Consider the following 21217-nt stretch of genomic DNA (forward strand, 5'->3'; position numbering starts at 1 on the left):
AAATTATGAGCAGGAAGTCATTTCCTTTGATTAATAACCCATCTGACCAGGTATAATGAATATTTACACATTAATATATATTGGTGGAGTATTTAAAATGTCTGAAACCATAACTACTATCAAGCCAAATTTTTTTATGTAAGAAAGACTTTCAAATGAAAGGAGCATAATATATATATAAAGTATATGATAAAATCCCTCTGTCTAAAACTCAGAAAAATTACAACAGCTTTCTATTAAAATTTTATCAAAAAGAAATTCGAGTCTGTCAGTAATCTGAAATCTAAATGCATATAATAGCCTGAGGGAATTATAGTGAGGGTTGCTCCCAGGGTAAGCTATAAAAATGGCAATACTTTATTTAAACATGTATCTAACTTCATCTGAAACATATTATTTTGAAATTGTGTTAAAATAAAACTTAAAGGACATGTAATTATAAGGCTAAGCCTCTAATACATTTAATAATCATGTTTTAAAAGGCCATAAAGCTGTAGTTAATATTGAATATACTTTTAAACAATATTACTATTTTGCCCTTTCTGTATAGTTAAAAAAAATCCACTCAAATTTTATGTTAAAGTGTAACTGCTGATTTTATTGGCAAACATATAATAATGCATGTGATCAACCTTTACTTAATTATTTGAGTCGCAAACGCAATTAATAAATCATCTTTGAAGTGCACGGGCCATAATCAGTATACTCGGGAACCAGTCCGGGGGCCGTCAATCGCAACATGCGGAAAGGAAAGTGAGAGCCGCAGCCTGAACAGTTAGGTAAACACCGAGTGAAGCTAATAAAAGCCTATCTCGGTTTAAAACCACCACTGTGCTTACTTTTGCAACTAAGATAAACATTATGATAAAATTAAAGTTGTGTAAAAAATGAGGTTTGCTCATGATGACCAAAGTAAATATATAGCAACTGCATATACATTTTCTGTCCCTCATTTGACACTAAAGAAGTTTAAAGTTCAGTTACTAAAAATCTTCAAGAATTAGATATTTGAATCAGATAAATTACAATCTCCACGTGAATGAAGCACACACATTTCAAATATGTTGAGGTTTAAAACAGAAAGAAAGCAATACGCTGTTAGGATTTTTCAAGAAACAGGTATAACTATGAAAATAGGTTCTTTTTGAAAGAACAGAAGGGTCAATAGCATGTTCTAAATTGGCAGATGTAAATGATTAAATTGCAAAAAATAAGTAAATACTTGAGTGAGTTGGAAATTAAATTTTCAATGATTAATAATATAAAATATGATAGAATACAAACACACACCCACATATATATAAATATATCAAATTAATAAGTTGCTTTTAAAACCTGGCTTTCCAATTGTGTTATTTTCCTCCAAAATTGCCTTACTGATTACTAAACAGAAGGAAAGAAGATTCGTTGAGTTAACACGTAGAAGGGTATGGGTTATCCTCATTTCTGTAAGAAATATGAGGCAAGAAAATGCTCCAGGGTTGAAAATTCCATAAACACAGTTTCTTTCCAAGGAGTAGGTTTCCAAAATTTAGCTGAAAACCCAGGGAAAATAGTGCTTTAAAAATAACAGTTCATCAAATTCCTAGCATGTCCTACTGAGATAGTGATTTCATTCAAATGATCTCATTATTCATGCTGAAAGGTAGTCGGGAGGTATCACTAACCGAATCCCTGTAGCAACAGAGCTTTACAGTTCTATCTCTACTGTGTTGCTGTGCAGAAGTTTTGAACAAGCAGCCAAAGCTCACTGAAACTCGTCTTTATTCAAGTGTTCAGTATTAATAAATGTAGATACAAACAAAGCCCTACATCACAGAGTTGTGGTGAGAATTAAATGAATGAATGAAACTTAAATCCTTAACACAGCACCTAGCACATAGTTCTCAAATAAATACTAGTTATTATTGTTATTTTTGAAGCAGTGTAAGAAAAGAGCTAAAAATTATGGTCTTTGGGATAAGATGTCCTAGATTTGAAGTCTAAGATGTGGCATTTGGTCTGGGGCAAGTTACCTAATCTTTCTAGGTCTGAGATTCCTGACATATGTAACGGAAGTAGTTAAATGAGCTGACACATACAAAAGGCTTAGCACAGTATCTAGAACACAAGTATTCAATGAATGTTAAATATTGTTATTATTGATAGGTTAATCTAATACCTTATATAAATATAAAATGTCATTCACAAATACCAGAGGGCAAATGACAAGCCAGGGAAAACAAAGATTAATATTTTCATAAGTACCTCTTATAAAACAATAGGAGACAAAGATGTCCAGTGAAAATCAGCTGAGGTTATGAATACGAGTAGATAATAAACAAAAAATGAAGTTCCAATAATCGACACATACCAGAAAAAATACTTATACAGTGATCAAATATGAAAACTAAACAATGAGACATTTTTCATTTATTACACAATTTAAATGATCTGGCAATGATCAAGATGAAGTGGGAAACAACAGAACAAAAAGGCAAATACTGCCTGTGAGATTGGACCTTGTTATAGCCTTCTGGAGGGTTCTGGCAAAGCATAACGAAGGACGAACAAGTGCATATGCCCTCCTACCTGGTAATTCCACTTTGGGGGGAATTCATTTTAAGGAAGTAACAGTCACAGGTGAAAATGTATGGAACACATATACAACATTCTTTTTAGTAATATAAATGTGGATAAGGCCTAAACACACAGTACAGGAACTGGTTAAAGAAATTATGATACATTTATATAATGGAATCCTGTAAGTATAAAATGTTAAAGCAATGCATTTATTTAAGTAGAACATATATTTAAATTTTAAAATAGCAGTCTACATCATAAGTAATTGATCCTGTATGGTATAACCCTGTTTGACTTCCTGTCTTAGTTTCCAGTATAATCCTTACTTGGTTGCAACTTGGGTTTGGCTTTCTTCACGGCCACCTCTTCTGGGGCCTGAAGTCCTGATTCTGAGACAAAATTTCCACTTATATCCCCGTTGTTCAGATGTTAATTTAAATTATCTCCTAAAACTAGTTTCCTTTCAAGAAAGGGAATCTATAGAAAGCAGAAACAAAACAGGTGGAAGAAGGTAAAGCAGAAGAAATTCAAAGCGAGTTGAAATGGGCTGAAGGAGTCGAAGATGGAACAAGCAAGAAAGTAGGAATTAAATCATTTAATTTGAACATTTTGTCAGTCAGTCAATTTTATGAACTGGTTACTAAATTCAATGAGACAGGGATATTGACTCAGTTTAGCCAAATAAGTAAATAATGAATGGATTAATTAATCAAATTTTTAAAATAATCCAACTAGTCTACCTGGCCACAATTGACAAGTAATATCAAGGGAATGCTACTGATAGGCTTTTATTGTATTCACTTTTTTAGGATGTTGGACGAATTAAGAGCTCTCAAATTTGAAAAACACTTAAATGTAAAATTCTTCCTTGATAATGGTGTATGATAAAAAATGACCTCATTAAAAATTTAAGCTGGGTGACTAATGGAGCCTGAATGTAGTGCTATTTCATTTAGATACGTATTGTGCTCTTGTATATTTATAGAGAGTAATTTCACAATGTTCTTGTTTACACTCAGGATTGTACTATATAAATGTGAAAGTAATTTTACTATTTCTGTGGACTTTGTCAGCTGGTTCACTTTTTTAACATATGGAATTAAAAAGTCATACTGAGCAATTCTACAAATCACAATTTCAAGTGATGCAAGATAATAAATAGCAAGGAATGTACAACATATGGTTATGTTGAATAATAAATCACTCTTAGTGTTGATGCTAGCTGACAGAGCAGGATGAGTGTTCTCCAAGCATGATCATACTGTGTGAATTAGTCACACTAAATTTTTTAATGAATATTTATCAATATATGCCAGATTTAAGGAGTTCAGAGTCTTCTAGAAGTGGAAATCAAAGATCTAAAAATATTCTTGAAAGATGAGTTTACATTACCAAAAAAAAAAAAAAAGCAAAGTGGAAGCACGATTCTGCACCTGAGGACTGCTAACACATGCCAACGTGAGCTGCTATCCCTGTGAGCACTCAACAAAAGTTTCAGTATATGTTTTCAGTTTTTTGGTTTCCTGTATTTCAAAAGAATAAAAGTTTTTATTATTGGGAATCCAAAATTGTACAACATTAACCAGTATGAAACCAGAGTTTAAAAGGAGGAAAAGAAATTAAGCACAACAGCTTCAGAGAAATTTTAAATGATGTTATCTAAGAAGACGCAATAATGATCAACATTGAGTTTTCTAGTTAATCTGATATTTTTATAACTCTGAAGAAGAGATTAAAAAATACAGCATAAAAGGTAGGAAAAACAGAAGATAAGTCCCCTGGTGATGTGAGAAACAGAAATGTTATCATGTGTACAAAGAAAGGATGAATTTTCAACCAAGGCCACGTTACCATCTTGCTCTGGATTCTGAGAGGCTCTCAGCCTCATTGCACTTCCTCCTTTCCTTGCTCCCTCCACTCCCACCCTCACACTTTTCTTCTGGAAGCAGGCTCACAAGCTGCTTCCTCTGCTGAAGTACTGTGCTCTAAACCTGGACTATTGGTTATCCTCCAGTTTAGAGCTCAAATGATGATTCCTCAAGCAAATCCCCCTCTTATGTTCCCTTTAAATTCTGAAATCCTTCCAAAGTTTTCAATTATATATCTACCTAATGATATAATTAAACCTTGTCTTCTTTCATATAGACTAGGCTTTATGAGATCTGGGATTGTGCTAGTTTGCTCAGCAATGCTTCCCTAGTGCTCAGCATGAAAACATTCTGTTAGATGAATGATGAGTGAATGAATGAAAGCCATCGTCAGAATTTTTTTGTTCTCAACAAACAACATTATCTACTGTGCATTTCCTTAGTCAATGTAAAATCATGTGGTAATCATACAATGAATATAAACTGTATTGAGAGACAGAGAATACAGAGGAAGTAACGTTATGAGAGTCTGACAAAAATGTTTCACATCTAGTACAGGCTTAGAATTGAAAACATGTAATGAAGTCAGGCTTCCCTGATAAATTAAGTGGGATATAATGGCTAATATGCCATGGTAATATGAACTCTAAACACAAAACCTTCTGTGCAATCTTCTCTTCACCACTAAGAGAAGTATAAAAAATTGTGTCATACATTCATTCTCAGTTAAGCTTTTCTAGTTAAACATTGCTTAGAAGGAAAATGAGACGATAAAATATCTTTGTTCACATAAAAAATTCATTAAGTATTCAGAATTTTGAAAGCTCTTGAAAATAATCATCCAAGAGTTACTTCTACTGAATGTCCTTAGAACATACGGTATTGAAATTTGAAAACATAAAGATTCATCATCAGTATTTGAACCTAAAGGTCCACAATGATACAATTAGCAGGCAATTCAAAAAGCTAATGTGGTTTATATCAACTTTTTAAGTAACGTATACAAAATAAATATTGGCAAGATCATCTAAACATGGAAAAGAAAATGAACACAATATTAACTGCATATCTATTGGAAGAAACACACACACTGACTGTAGTAAAAGCTTAAATGAAACATTTAGTCTTTGATTCAGATCTAAACTTCTTTCATCATTGTACTATGCTGCAAGAAATCTGTTTAAGCAATATACGTATTCAGAAAAATTTTAGTGACCTCAAAACCTTATATTCACACATAGAACAAAAAGACTTAAGGTAACAGTTTCCTACATAAAACCAATATATTACATTCTTCCCCCAGGCCCTGAAATCTTTATCAGACAAAACACTGAGACCAAAAGTCCCATGAGGGCAGGGGCTATGTCTGTTCCCTGCTCTCGGGAATCCTCAGCATCCCCTGCATATTACTGATGCACATTACTCATTTGCATATAGTTTGACTGAGTGAAGTACACAATTGTCTAAATATTTCAAACCGTAATTTTATTTTTGCCGTGTTAACCTACTATTGCCATAATTTTGCTTACTCTAATGTTTGCAAATGGGAAATATTTTTAGCTCATTATTTTAGAGGTAGTACAATACTCTGAACTCTGTGAAGCCAGGAGATTATGAGCTAATAAATAAATTTACATAATAAACACAAACCAGCAAGAGCAGCTCATCACACTGGGTTCTCACATATATTGTCTGGAGACATAAGGGACCCCCTTAGTGTACAGATGGCTTTTTCAAGTGCTAGTAGATCGGGCCAGTTGTGGAGAGAATAAAACCCGATGAGAATTAGACAAACAAAACAATTCCAGTATTAACTGTAAAATTCTTGTTTCTATGCAACAAACGGGAAAACTCCCTCCTGTCAGGCTGTCAGTCTCTTGAAGGCGTGGACCACCTTTGCCTGTCTTAGCATCGTCACTCTCTACACGGGAATTCTAAAACTTCCTACTCTCTGGACTCCTGCACACTTTCACAAGTTTTTGAGGAACCCAACAACTTTCATTTAGATAGACTGTGTTTGTCAGATACAAAACTAAAACTTAAACAATTAAAAAATCTTTATTAGTTCATTTAAAAATAAAAATAAATCCAGTATATAACACAGATAATGTACTTTTTATTAAAAAAATCATTGTATTTCTCATAGAAAAAATCTTGTGAGGGCAATGTTTTACACTTTTACTAATCTATTTGATGGCTGGCTTGAATAAAAATCATTGGATTCTCATTAGCTTCTGCATTCAATCACATGCGACACGTTATTCTTATTGAAGTATATGAAGAAAATCTGACCTCACCCAGGTATGGCACAGAGGAGCAGCTAGCTACCTTGTGGATCACCAAGGGGCCCTGGGAACACCCAGGGGTCCTCATTCTTCACTTTGAAAACCACTGGTCTGTAATATCATCTGTCATGTGACTACCGTTCAATAACTATTTGCCAAATTAATGAAAAGTTTAAAGAAAAAGAAATAAATTCTCAGGCATACATAACACATATCCAAACATACAAATGATTTGCCCATTTGTGTTGATTCAACTGATAATATTCCTTTGTTTACTAACCAGACTTCTCAATTCATTACACCTAAATTGGGATGCAGATCGAAGGGAGGGTGGGCAGAACTGAAGAGCGAAGTATAAAAATAAAGTATGTAAGTCTAAAATTAAATAAAAATAAATAGATGACTAGAAAGAGATATTTCACATGAAAAAATTCCAAGCATAACCAAATCAAGTGGTTAACGTGAATGCTATATGGGCTTCTTCAAAGCAGTAAATTAGATTGAAACACTTTATTGAACACAAGCTGCATTCTAATATTTTTAGTATTTTATATGTCACTTCTAATTAATCTATAAAAACCACAAGAAAAAATTTGCTTATATTTTTGTGACTTCTGTTTTAAATATTAACAGGAATTAACTGAATACCAGGGAAAATATGTGGGTTTAAACATTATATAATATCCAAAAATCATAATTCTTGCTCTTTAAAAATAGCCTTAAATTCAGAAACAGAAATATAATTTTTAAGATTACATTTTTAATGTAAATTCACTATTTGGCAAAGAATAAGATGACTTACTTTTCCTTTTCTTGAAGCTGATGTTCCTGAACAGCCACTTTAGGTTTAGTCCCAAGATTTTTTTGTGTTCGCTGTCTCCTCTTTCTACTTGGTGCAATGTCAGTGACATCAGGACTTGAAATAATGGAACCATCTCTTCTTAAAGTAGCTAAAATAAAATGATATAAAAATGTGATCCACCAAAATTATGCATTATAATTTGTGAGTAAAGTATTAACTTGCTGCTTTAGCACTGATACAAAGTGACACAATTTAACACAGTAAAGCTAAGAATCCTGCAACACCAATTCGAAAGAACGTACGCGCCCCAGTGTTCATAGCAGCACACTTTACAATAGCCAAGTGCTGGAAACAGCCTAAGTGCCCATCAGTAAATGAATGGATCCAAAAAATGTGGTACATTTATACAACAGAATACTATGCAGCAGATAGAAAGAAGGAACTCCTATCCTTGGCGACAGCATGGATCGATCTGGAGAGCATTATGCTGAGTGAAATAAGCCGTGTGGTAAGAGACAAACACTGTATGATCTCACCTATAAGTGGAACCTAATCAACAAAACAAACAAGCAAGCAAAATAGAACCAGAGACGTGGAAATAAAGAACTAATTAACAGTGACCTCAGGGGTGGGAGGAGGGGAAAAACAGGGGAAAGAAGGGGAAGGGGCAAGTCAAGGAACATGAATAGAGGACTCAGGGGCATGGACAATGGGGTGGGGATTGACTGTGAGGGGTCCAGGGGGCAGCAACAGGGAAAAAGGTGGGACAACTATAAATACACAAAAATAATTTAAAAAAAAATTTAAATCAGGCAGATTTGAAGTAAGCCAGTTAGTATGTAATACTTTAACATTCATATAAAACACAAAGTACATTACATACATGGAATAATTTGACCAAAATGGCCTTTGCCTATCTTGAGCAACAATCTTCCCAAATACTTTATAGGCATTTTGATCTCTCGGTGCTAGAAATACATACAAGTGCCTCAGAGGCACCTCTGAAAGGCATTTGGATGGAAAAATAATGCTATGGGAATAATATAAATCAAATTGACACTAAACAACAATTATTAGCACAAATGGAAATTTCTGATAGTGATCCAGAGATAGTTACACAGACTTTTTGACTAACAGTGAGAATTGAGCACAAGAAAAATGTAAGAAAATACTAACAAGCCCTGGCTGTGTATGCGGTTAGCGCATCATCCTGGTAAGCCAAGGCTGCGGGTTTGACCCCTGGTCAGGCACATACAAGAATCAACCAATGAATGCACAAATAAGTGGAACAACAAATCTATGTTTTTCCTCTCTCTTCCTTCCTATCTCTGTTTAAAATCAATAAATAAAAATTTTTAAAAAACGAAAATACTAACAGATGTCTCCAGTGTAGTAAACCATTAAATTGCCTCTAAAAGTGTTTGATATACATGCAACAGAAGCAATAATAGAAACATACTTGATTTACATCCCTTTATTCTCTTATAAGCAAATTAGTTACAGAGAACTTGAGGGGAAGTTTAGAATTCTTTCATGTAATACATGGTTTAACCTGTTATAATACATATTTCTATAAAAAAAGGGAGATCCTTTGCTATCGGTAAATAATAAACAATATCAATATAATTTGGACTTTGGATGTCCTGCTAGTTCATGATTTTTTTCCCTAGAATGTGAATGGTTTAAGGTAATTAGAGTTAAACTTTCACCCCAATTATAGAGAAAGCCTTGGCAACGTATGAAGGCCTAAAAAAAATGAAGATGAGTTGCTAAAAATCTTGTACAAGTACATTTTTTAGCACGAATAGGGGCTGGTCCAGTAAAGACAATTAACACTACATTTTTCAAAAGTTCAGCTCTCTGTTAAAGCTGCAATTACAGCTGAACAAGCTGTAGAGACATCTCTCTCTGTATCTTGAATCTGATATTTAATTTACATGAAACTACTGGAATCAAATGCATTCATTAACTCCCACCTCCATTTAAGAGGAGGTGTGATGCTGGGCACAAATGTTGCTAAAGAATGAATGGAGTTAGTATTTTTATTTGGATTGTAACAAGAGAACTCAAAGCAACCTAAAGCTAAATGGACTTCGTGTGGTCTGCACAAATCTTAACTTCTTTCCTCCATGAGCTCTATTATTTTTAGTGTACAATTCTGCAGAAGGAGTGCATTTTCAAGCACACATTTATCACATTCTAGAAGAAAACACTGTATTTTGAGTTCTCCCTCTGCGTTCATCCTTCTCTGGGTGACCTGAGATCACTTATACACTGTTGACCATTCTCTTGAAACACTTCTTTTGATTGTTTTTTAAAACAGCATTTTAAAGAACATATATGCTGGTCACTTTGCTATGGGTTTTATATATATTATCTTATTAATGTTTAACTTTGTGAAGTACTTATTATTACTACTTTTACTTATTAGGAAACCAAGATGGTTAAGTAACTTGACCAAATCATACAGCCTTTGTTTGCTATATTTCGTCATATGACAATTAAAAAATGTTTCTCTCTAGTTGGGTAAATTAGTCTTTGAGCAAATATTAATTGCATGCCCTTCAAAGCATATTTTACTTTCCAAAGCTGTTTAAATTATTAAGAAACATAAGATCCACTAGATTTCTTGTGCATTATTTTTATTAATGCCTGAAAATATATTAGGAGAAGGGTAAATTTTTTATAAAACAGTGTTTCTCTGAACACATTAAGCTAGGAAGTGATTAAGGAAGAGAATTCTGGTTTACTGATTTCTTACCCAGTCTGCTCTCACTTAGGATGTATAAGAAATCAACAAAGTACAGGCTTATCTATGACGAAATTAGCAAAACTGTCTGAGTTAGAGGGCATTCAACTGTAGACAGAATTGAAAAATGGAGAAAGCTTGTACTTAATGACATGCTGGACATCTAGGAGGGAAGAAACTTAAGTTTAAATTAAAATGTATAATAAAATTAAAAATAAATAAAATCACCAAAAACTCTGCCACTCATTTCAAAACTAAATAACAGCTTACACACTGGCACCCAAAAGGATATTTTTTATGTGATATGGTTATATTTTTTGCTGTAACTTCTACATTTACTTTAAAATACAATGCATTTAAATGTGCAGTCAGTCAGGGTGAGGTATACTCCAGGTGTTGCCAACATCTACTCAAGAATGCACAGACCAGAGGCAGTTTGTTGGGATTCCATTCAATAATAATAATTTCCATACTCTTAAATAGGCCACTAAAGGTACATTTGCAATCTATTTCAGTCAGTAACTGATGATTTATTAATTAGTATACTGAATGATAAAAATGTATGTATCTCTTGGTGAACACAAGCAGGAAAACAAGTGTGATGAATACTGATCTTGTGCTCTCATGAGGGAAATTAAAGGCATTCTAGGTATAGTGATTGGTTAAAATATTTTAGAGATCATCTCTACCATTTTATGAACAGGGCCTGAGAACCCACTGAGGTCTCTTTACCCCTAGAGATGATGCCCTGTGCTAAATCTTAATGTGGTTCTGTGTCTACTTGTGAACTCTGGACAATTATGGTTGCCTAACACCAGGGAGAACCATCATTCTTGCCTCAGGAATCTTTACATTTGCCCAGAGTAAACATTTTATATGAGCGAATGACCGTGACACCTAAAAGGACAGGAAACTGGAATTTCTTTAAGCATATAGGGCAGGTTCATGAATTATTTTGTGCTTACTTGCTAGTAAGCATTTAGTTGATATTTATCTGTACATGTGGGAAAACAATCTGGTTATTCATTATCACTATCCCCACCCTTCCTATTTCTTGGCATCTACTATTATTTACCACAAAGAACCAAAAGTTACGTGTAACCACGTGTTTCAGGTCAGTTCATCTTTCCCCATGCTCCTGACAAAGCTTTCACTCTCAAGTCTCGTAGCCACTGCAGTGAGGAAAAGGGCTGGCAGACAAGCTAATTACTGTTGAAACTGAATACATATTTTTTTTTGGTTTTTGTTTTGCAGCATGGGAAATAGCTTTCCCTTCAGTTTATTATATATATTCTCTTCATTTATATATTCACTTAAATAAAGTTCTCATAAAACTTATATAGTCCTTCATAGAAGAAAAAAAATGTTCCATCTTATCCCTTCCTCTCCACCCCTGCAATGCCAGAACCCGGGGGAAAAAGAGGTGCTATCCTAACACCTGGTACCTAAGTATTAAATTGCTCATGTCACCTGTCCTCAAATTTGAACTCCTCCTATCTCTGTCCTCTACTTGTGCTAACGTTTGGTCCTCTCATCCCACTTGTTCTTGATGCTCAATGCTTTATGTCTGTTCTGACACTGGATCCCTTCAACAATGACTCTGCGTCCACAAACAAGCAAAGCTGTTTTACATACAACAGGAGGGATCTGATCTGCATCTGTAGGAAGTCAAATATGGGATTTCCAAAATGTCTATATTATTCGGAACCTTACATATTTTTAAGGGCAAGAATTAAAGCTTTTGCTTTCAAGTCTTGCATTCCACTTTTTAAAAAAAATTTTATTGTTATTCAATTACAGTTGTCTGCCTTTTCTCCCCATCCCTCCACCCCACCTCCACCCTCCCCCTTGATTTTGTCCTTGTGTCCTTTATAGTACTTCCTGTAATCCCCTCTCCCCCCTGTTCCCTCCCCACTCACCCCTGGCTATTGTTAGATTGTTCTTAACTTCAATGTCTCTGGTTATATTTTGTTTGCTTTTTTCTTCTGTTGATTATGTTCCAGTTAAAGGTGACCTCATCTTTAACTGGAGCATTCCACTTCTAAAGGAAGAAAATCAATTCATATTAAGTTTACTGATTACACATACTCATTTGAGATATGAAGAGGAGCTTGGATAGCATTGAAAAAGAACAGAAAATGTTCAAAGGGAATGAGAAGGAGTGCAGCCTGGTTACAGCAGTGTTCGGGCAGGAGATGACTGGATAAGGATGAGCAGCAGGGAAGGAAAGGAAGGGAAAAGGAGACGGAAAGATATGCTACATAAATTGCAAGTTTTCATATCCAGGCAGAAGTGTGTAGATTTGACATTGACTGGGGATTTTTTCCTGAGCTTGCACCTCCAGAATTCACTGTTTTTAATATTCACCAGTCTCTATGATGATGGTGTGTCTTGCACCATTCCCAGGAATTTTTTTAAAAAGAAAAGAAAAAGAAAAAGAAAAGAAACGATTGCTAATTAACTTTCTACAGCTGAAACACTTATTGGCAGAGCTGTGGGATAATTTTCAAGTTCTCACTAGGTTCACTGAATCTAGAGAATGGAGATCTTTACAGAAGCCTTGTTATTATGAAAGGTGACTCCACAGAGAGTCACACTTCCTCCCATGTGACAGACCTGCAGGAGCCTGGCAGCTGTTCAGACATGCGGGGCAGAGGGCTGGCTTCCTGGGCACTCCAGTGGGCAAAGGAAACGGCACTGTCACCTGAACTGCTGGTGATCTACGTAAAGCCCGTGAGCTGAATTACCTGGTAAACTTGTGTCTGACCATTAAATCCTTAATTCTTATCATTTTCAAAACCATTTTTCAGGTTTATAAGTTGTTTTTATCAGGGCCTCATTATCATCTCCTGTTTATGGATATTTTCTCTCTTCATATGATACGTGTCTTCATATACACATTCTATAAAGCTCTGAGATTGCCACACTTCATTCCACTCCCACCCCAACACACATACCTACTTACAGCCTCTCCACAAAACAAAAAATTAATGTCCTGAGGCATGTTCTTCGTGGCAGTGGCTACTTAGCTCTTAGGTTATTGAATAAAACAGTCTCTGATCTTTAGGTCCCTTGGCCATGAAGAAGTAAATGTGTACTGTTTGCAATAGGCTGTATCCAAACAAAAAACTTTCAGTGGTTCCTATGACCTATAAAATAAAGTCCTAAGGTCCTAGGTCTGCATTCAAATCCCTCTACAATGTGACCCTCACTTACCTCTCTGACCACACCTCCCTCAAATCTCCAATCACAGTGTGTAAGTCATTCCAAGGGTTCCAGGGCCCTACATCTTCTTTTCTGTTCCTGCTTTCTCTGTCTTGAATGACTTCCACTCCTCTACTGGCTCAACTGTGTGCTTCCTTCCAGCACAGCCTATTTCAGTCATCTCAGACATCCCGAGTAGTTCCAATCTGCAGCAATCTTTCCTTTATGGGATGTACAGTTTGAACCATTTATTTTACACATACTGTCTTGTATTGTTATTCTTTTTATGTATAGCTTCTGTTTCTGCAATCAGATTATAAACACCCTACAGCGAGAGGCCATTCTTTATACTTTGCTATCTCCCAATCATATTCCCCAATAGTATTACACATGAGAAATATAAACACTTGAACTCTTATTTTCAAATGTGTATCTCATTCTTAAATCAAAACTTAATTACCTATGGACCTCCAGATGAGGTGCATGAAACTATCAAATCCTAAGAACTGGGTCTGGGTCTCTAGTTCTGCCATTGACCTTGGACATATTACAGGATCTTTTTAAGTTCCTCAGCTGAGAAATATATGTTAACCAAAATTTCTCACAGGATTAAGTGATATAAATCATAATGTAGCAAATATTTGATATTAGCATTTAAAGTATTATTGACAGTGTGTGTGTGTCCCCTTATAAAAATTAAATTGAGGTTCATTTAGATGAATTCGAAGGTCTTTTAGACTATCTTCTATAGCTTCTTAGAGGCATAATAAATAAAAAATTAAGATGAATTCATGGTTTTCCAATTCAAAATAAGCCAACTCTCCTAGAAATATCATATGTTATGAATATAAGGTAACCAATTTGTTATGAGTATGTTTTGCTATTTTATTCATTTATTCTCCTCACAAATATTGATTGTTTACATCAGTAAGTGATTTTGTTTTATTTTAAAATATGTAAAACATTGAGGGGAAAAACAAAAATCCAAACTTTAAAATACTAGTCTAAGTAAACCTGAAACTTCATAAAACATACTCTTTCTTTCACCAGGGAAAACAACCAACCAAAGACTTGGGTTATCCTGGGTCTCTGCAGTTTGTCTCACTGACAGGTATAAAGATAAGCCAAAAGAGAAGCTGAGATAAGGTTGGTAACACCACAGTTCAATAGCAGGATCTTAAAGTGACCTATCTTAGGGCAGTAAATTTCTAATCTCACCAAACAAGCGAACATTATTTTCCCTAACCATTCATCAAATAGCCCTTTTTCAAATCTGTAATCAGTTGCTACCCAGTTTTCACAAACTAATCTGAATAACTGATGACCATCTTACACAAAAGGTCAACAGTCTAACCTACTAATCAGCAATCACCCAATAAACCAATAATTAACACTGCACTAAACAAGGAGGTGGGGGGAGGTGTAAGTCTGTGTACACACACTTTTCCAAAAGTCAGGCTCCTCTTTCCGCCAGCACAGCTGGAAGTCAGACTTAATGACAAATACCTACTGACAACGGGTAACCTAAGAGGTCAACTTTGGAAACCCGATACTGTCAGTGTCGGAAGCAGGGTGGGCCGCTAAAGATAAAGTACAGATTCCAGAGGCAAAGCATTAAAAATAAAAAGGTAAGTTGACTATATTAAGTATTGCTCCATACCTATAAAACAATCTGATTTTTTTAATTAAAAATTTTACTACAAAATAAGCTCCATTAACTTAGGGATTCTAGCATTCCTTCACTTGTTCAACAAGTATTCATTGAGTGTATTCTCTGTCGGGCACTATCCAGAACACACCACCACCATGCATTCAACAAGTTTACAACTCGGTAGGGCAGAAGCACACACTATTTGCAAGAAAGACATAAGTCACACAAGCAATTATAAAGGGACTAATTTGGAAGTTCTAAGGTACACAAAACTCTCTAATCTCTCACTGTTTTTACAAATTAATCTGTGAAGCGTCAGCTTTTCTTTTCCATTATCGAACATGAACTATACCTTACATTGTTTTTTCCATTGTGCCGATATTTCCTTTGAGAGTATAATCATCAGTATCAAATGGCTCTGAAGTAGATTTCCCAAAAGAGAAAATTAAAAGGTTCGCTTGCTCTGAGAAAACTGACGAGAAAAAACTGAGTTTCTCAAAACACTTAATTTTTTATGAGTTTATTTATTTATTTTTACAGATCGGAGAAAGGAAAGGAAAAAGGGAAACAACAATTTGTGCTTGCCTGTTGCACGCCCCCTACTGGGGGCCTGGCCCACAACACAGGCATGTGCCCTGACTGAGAATCGAACCTGCAATCTTTTGGTTTGCAGACCCGTGCTCAGTCCACTGAGCTACACCAGCCGGGGCCAAAACACTTAATTTGAAAGAATATATGCATCCCTAAGTTGAAATTATACAATCACCTTTTTGTGTAGTCCTTTATATGGCCCCACAAAATCCTTAGCAGGTTTCACCACACTTGTAATGATTTATGTAATATTTATAAGCTCCACAAAGGCAGGGGCTGACTTTGTTCTATGCACTGTTAGTATAAGACACACTAGCACAATCTCTGACACACAGTATTTCCTCAACAAGCGTTAGTTGATAGACTAATATAAATTCTTAAATGCTAACAGACTTAATAATAACTCCTTAAAAATTATTTGGATTCTATGTAAAATGCGGCACTATTGGTTCACCATGCCTGCTGCTGCCAGTCCAATTAACATTAAAAGGAAAATATTAGTGGGGAAAAGCAGTTTATGAAAGAGAAAAATTAACCTCCAATTTATATCATTTTTGTAGTTAAAAATAACAAACATTGGAAAGAGGTTCAATGGTTAATACGTTTTCAGAAAACAAAACTACAATGTTTCAGCTTTCACCAGCTTTATATGAGGACCTGTGCCTGTGACCTATGTCATAAAATGTTTGGAGCCAACATAAAACTTTTATTGTTGCACATGAGTCACAGGTATGGTCTTCTCTCAGCTTAAGACTCCTTTTAGTGTTTTATTTCATGAAGATTTAAAGGTTTTTGAAATTTTCATTCTTTTTATTTTGCTCGACTTGTAATAAAACCTGGGTCTTTTACAGAGCTTAGGATTTCACTGAACTAGTATAAATTTAAAACTGGACAAAAATAAATAAAATATAAAACCTCTTTAAAGAAGTAATACAGGGGATCTTTCAGTTTGTTTGTTTTTTTTAAATGGTGTACTACCAGCATATTATTTGCGGTGACTCTAGGTCAACTGGTTACAACTCGGACAAGATCACTAGTTTAACTAGCAAGTCGAAATCAGACTAGGACAGAAGCGGCAAACGTGAAGTGCTGAATAATCGTATGGTGAACTGCATAGATAAGAATCATTAATGTTGGTCACAAATCCTCTCTTTGAAAAATACTAGGGATACGAAGACGGACGTCACTGAGTTTATTTGACAAGACAGACTCTCAACTTCATTTTTGCAGCATTTGCTTAATCTTAGAAAACTTTGGAATAATTTTGATACATTAAAAGCCCTCTCTTTGACTTCTCTATACTCCTTTACAATGAAGTTAATACCTTTGTGATGTGATTTAGCCAGTTTGTAGTGGTTCTACAAAGAGGCAAATATGAGGCTTTCAGAGGCTTTCCTTGAAAACTGTGAAATGATTTTCAAAAAGGAGATCTCCTAGTCTGGAGTGCTAGACACATTGTCTCAACCAGCTCTCAAACCAAATGCCATGAAGGCAATACTTTTACTAAGAAGGATTAAAACAAATTCTCTGCCAAATGGCCAAAAAGCTAGAATAATGTTTATACTGAATTAATACTACAGAAGAATCATACACCTGACACTCTTAATCACTGTGCGAGGAGTACAGGCAAATCACGTAAGGCTTCTGTGAAGGTTTTTCTTTCGTTTACAAAATTGGGTGTAGAGAAGTGAGACCAAAGAGTTACTCGTATAAAAATGCCTAACTCTATAATTAGTTATTATGCTTTGCAAAACGATTACATTGTCTGAATTTGCAAAGAAAAACTAAATACACTTTCAGACCATTGTGAAGCACTTTTAAGTTCCTATTGAGTTAAATGTCTTGCCCAAATGAGAAAGTTTTTCTTCAGAAATTTCATTTCCAAAAATCCACATGCTTTTCTTTTTATTACTTTGTTTCATATGGTTTGTGCTTTTAAAAAATTTTTAAATAAAAACCTTATAAAGTTGTTATTTTTAAAACAAACATTGTGTGTATTCTTTTGTCATAATATTCAAAATTAGACAAACAAGAGCAAAATTATTTTAAGTATTGACGTGACGAAGAGTAACATCTAGGAAATTAATACAGTTTATTATGAATGTACACTCTTAACATCTTACATGTATGAAGTTGTTTATCGTGCATTACAATCCCTGGTAGCAATGTGTTAACTTCCCATTTTCGGCATGCCATCGGAGCAATGTGCATGCAGCCTCAGCACAAACCTTCATAAGACCACAAACCCCACAACTTGCCATGAGTTAAGCGGAAATCATTTTTGATGACTTCCAAAACTCCAGTGCTCACCTCCAATCAGCACCTCCTAGAAGTCCTTAAACCTGTCCGATAACTCTCTGCACTCAGTACTTTCACAAACTCTTGCCTAGATTACTGTTATAGTTTAAAAATGGCCAAAGCAGCTACAATTCACTCATTCCCCACAGAATGCCTACGGGAATTTTTCTAAAACTGCAAATCTGATCAAGTCATGACCTTTTTCACTGCCTTGAAGACAAAGATAAAATTCCCTAACGCACTTTAAAATTGTTTCCTTTCCTGATTCAACTTAGTTTTACAGCCTTACTGAACTTTGTCTGATGTACCATCTTTTCTCTCTTGAATTTAGCACATGGGATGTTTTTTCAGAAATGGTGTTCCACCACCTAGCACTCAACTCTGCTAACTTCACCCTCCTTGATAACTCAGGAAAGGTCTCATGCTGCAAGGAAGCCTCAGAAGTCTGCTTAGATGTCCCTCCTCCGTACCCTTTCAGCACACGCTCTAACACGTATCACTGCGGTTTAGAGCGTGGTTATGGTCACAGACTATGAAAAATGAAGTAGGGAAAGTCTGTTTTAGGTTCTCCTAGGGAATACCAGATATAGTGGGGTTGAATTTTATTGTAAAGTCAGTGCATATGGCAAACAATCATAATCAAAACTACCCTTGGAAATTCCTTAAACTACCCATTAAATACAGTAATACATAGTATATATAACTCTGTAAGGTAACAGTTATGCATAAATGTTTACTAAATACCATAATATACCATTTATATATATACCATAATATTATTATTATTATAATATATAATAATATTATTATTATAATATATTATAATACCATAATATACCATAATATACCATTTCCCTATAAATACCATTTATAGGGAAACTGTATTCTAAAGAAAACCGCTCAAGGTTTTCAGTAATCTAAACACATCAGCAATATAGAAAGATTCGACTTGCTCCTTCTTCCCGTTCAATGTAATCACCCTTATCTTCTATGGGAGAGGTATCAGTTCCTCTGATGCATCCTGAATCAGATTTCTCTCTGGTTCCCAATGAATTTTTCATTGTTTTCTTTCACCTTGCTTGCTTAGTCACCTAAATGGTACTTATCATTTCTCTATCAGTAGTCCCAATTCTTAAGGTTACTCAGACTTACTCGTAAGTTTTTCCCATTGGTATTAACTCTTGTCAGGCTTGATAAATATTTGTGGACACACACTCGTTAAGTGGAAGAGCAGGTAATCAGCAGAACTATTTAAAAATGTAATTTTCTTCTCCCTTTGTAAAAATCTGTATTTACCTAGAAAGTACAGTTAAATAAGGTTTGCCACTGCACTACGACTGATAAATGACTATGAAGCCCAAATTTCAGTTCCTGAAGATATTTTAATCATGAAATGGGAAGTGCGGACATGATAGCATAGAAGGCCTCACAGGGTTGGGCATCTTACTCTCTTACAAATTCATAAAATAAGCTTTTGCACAGATGCATTGACTGTAATGTTTAATCATAAATTACAATGGACAAGCTGTCACTATGAAGGGCTAGTAATTTTTAGGCATTATAATTTTGTATAAAATGAAAAAAGATAAGAATACCAATATAATAAATGTCTTCCCAGTAAAGTAAATGCTGCACATAGCCCCACATTTTTTAGATTTATAGTCATCCCATAATAAACTTTCATTTAGACAAATGGTCCATCAGGTTGCCTGGTACGTTGTAAGTGATCAAAATATTGTTGAACTGTTACCAGTGAAACAGATTTTCTCAAGAAGATCTTACCTGGAGATGAATCGTGGGTCTACAGGTACGAGTATGATCCAGAAACAAAGGCCCAGTCCTCCCAATGGAAGGTGCCTGGTTCTCCACGCCCAAAGAAGGTGCGGCAAAGTCACAGTGAGATCAAGACCATGTTAACAGTGTTTCGTGATTGGGAAGGTGTTGTCCATCACGAGTACACCCCTCCAGGCCAAACGATTAATAAGGACCACTACCTCGATGTTTTTCATCGGTTGAGAGGTGCAACGCCATGAAAACCGCTACAGCTATGGGCATTTGGTGATTGGCAGCTTCATCATGACAATGCATCCACTCATGCAGTATGTCTCATGCAGAGTTTTTGGCAAAACATCAAATCATCCAGGTAACTCAGTCCCCCTACAGCCCAGATTTGGCACCCTGTAACTTCTGGTTTTCCCAAAACTAAAAGCACCTTTGGAAGGGAAGAGATTTCAGACCATCAAGAGATTCAGATAAATACAATGGGGCAGCTGATGGCAATTGGGAGAACTGCGTAAGGTCCCCAGGTGCCTACTTTGAAGGGGACTGAGGCATCATTGTGTTATGTACATTGTGTTATGTATTTCTTGTGTCTGCATCTTCTTCAATAAATGTCTCTATTTTTCATAGTACATGGCTGGATACCCTCTGGACTGACCTCATATATTATATATCAATTGGAAAATAAAAAATTATAAATGTTCTAAATATATATGAGAAGTATTATGCCTAAACAAGCCCAAAAATGCAAAAAAAACCCAACCAAACAAACAAAAAACTGGGTAGAAACTTGGACAAATAACTTGATAGAGAAAATATAGAAACACAAGGGAGAAAAAAACATGAACCTTTAGGAATTCAACAGATAATAACAATTTTCTTTCAGGTCACATGATTGTTGTGAATGACTGTGCAAAGTGCTTTAACTTCAGTGTCTAAATAATTGTCACTGGATTTATTTTACCAATATAAATTGCAGAGAAAAAAACAGGTAAATTTAATACGTTCACAAATCATCTGAGTAAAAGCTAATATTATTTTCTTAGAGTGGAATCAGCACAAAATTTTTGCTTAACTTTCTGTTTCAGGTACTAATTCAATAGAAACAAAAAGAATACCTACATTCTTTTGGATATCATCTTTGATGCTAACTCTAATAGTTTAGTAAAAGCATTTTAGAGTATTGTGGAAGGATGATTTTAAGGATGAGTACAGATTCAGCAGAATCAGGCATAGAAAGGGAAATGTTTCGAGTTCCATCCTGACTTATTATGCCTGATAAAAGTCAAATAATTACTTAGAAGTAGGCAAATTAGGATGGCCTTAATAGAGAGAAAATGGCAATGTTTTTTATTCAGTAAACTTAATGTACTTTCCTGCCAAACTTCCCTCCTCCTCCACCACCATTCCTGGGAAGCTTTCTTAGAA

General features: G+C 35.1%; 1 protein-coding gene across 7 annotated transcripts in view; it reads right to left on the minus strand.

The window, feature by feature from the left end:
* Positions 1 to 21217, minus strand: part of XRCC4 (X-ray repair cross complementing 4) — a 208401-nt gene that overhangs the window by 64909 nt on the left and 122275 nt on the right. For all 7 annotated transcript variants that reach the window (XM_045197807.3, XM_045197808.3, XM_045197810.3 and 4 more), the window contains one exon: positions 7518 to 7665. In XM_045197807.3, coding sequence (XP_045053742.2) covers positions 7518 to 7665 — 148 coding nt within the window. The remainder of the gene's footprint in view (positions 1 to 7517; positions 7666 to 21217) is intronic.

This window comes from Desmodus rotundus, chromosome 1, assembly GCF_022682495.2.
Source record: "Desmodus rotundus isolate HL8 chromosome 1, HLdesRot8A.1, whole genome shotgun sequence".
NCBI lineage: Eukaryota > Metazoa > Chordata > Mammalia > Chiroptera > Phyllostomidae > Desmodus > Desmodus rotundus.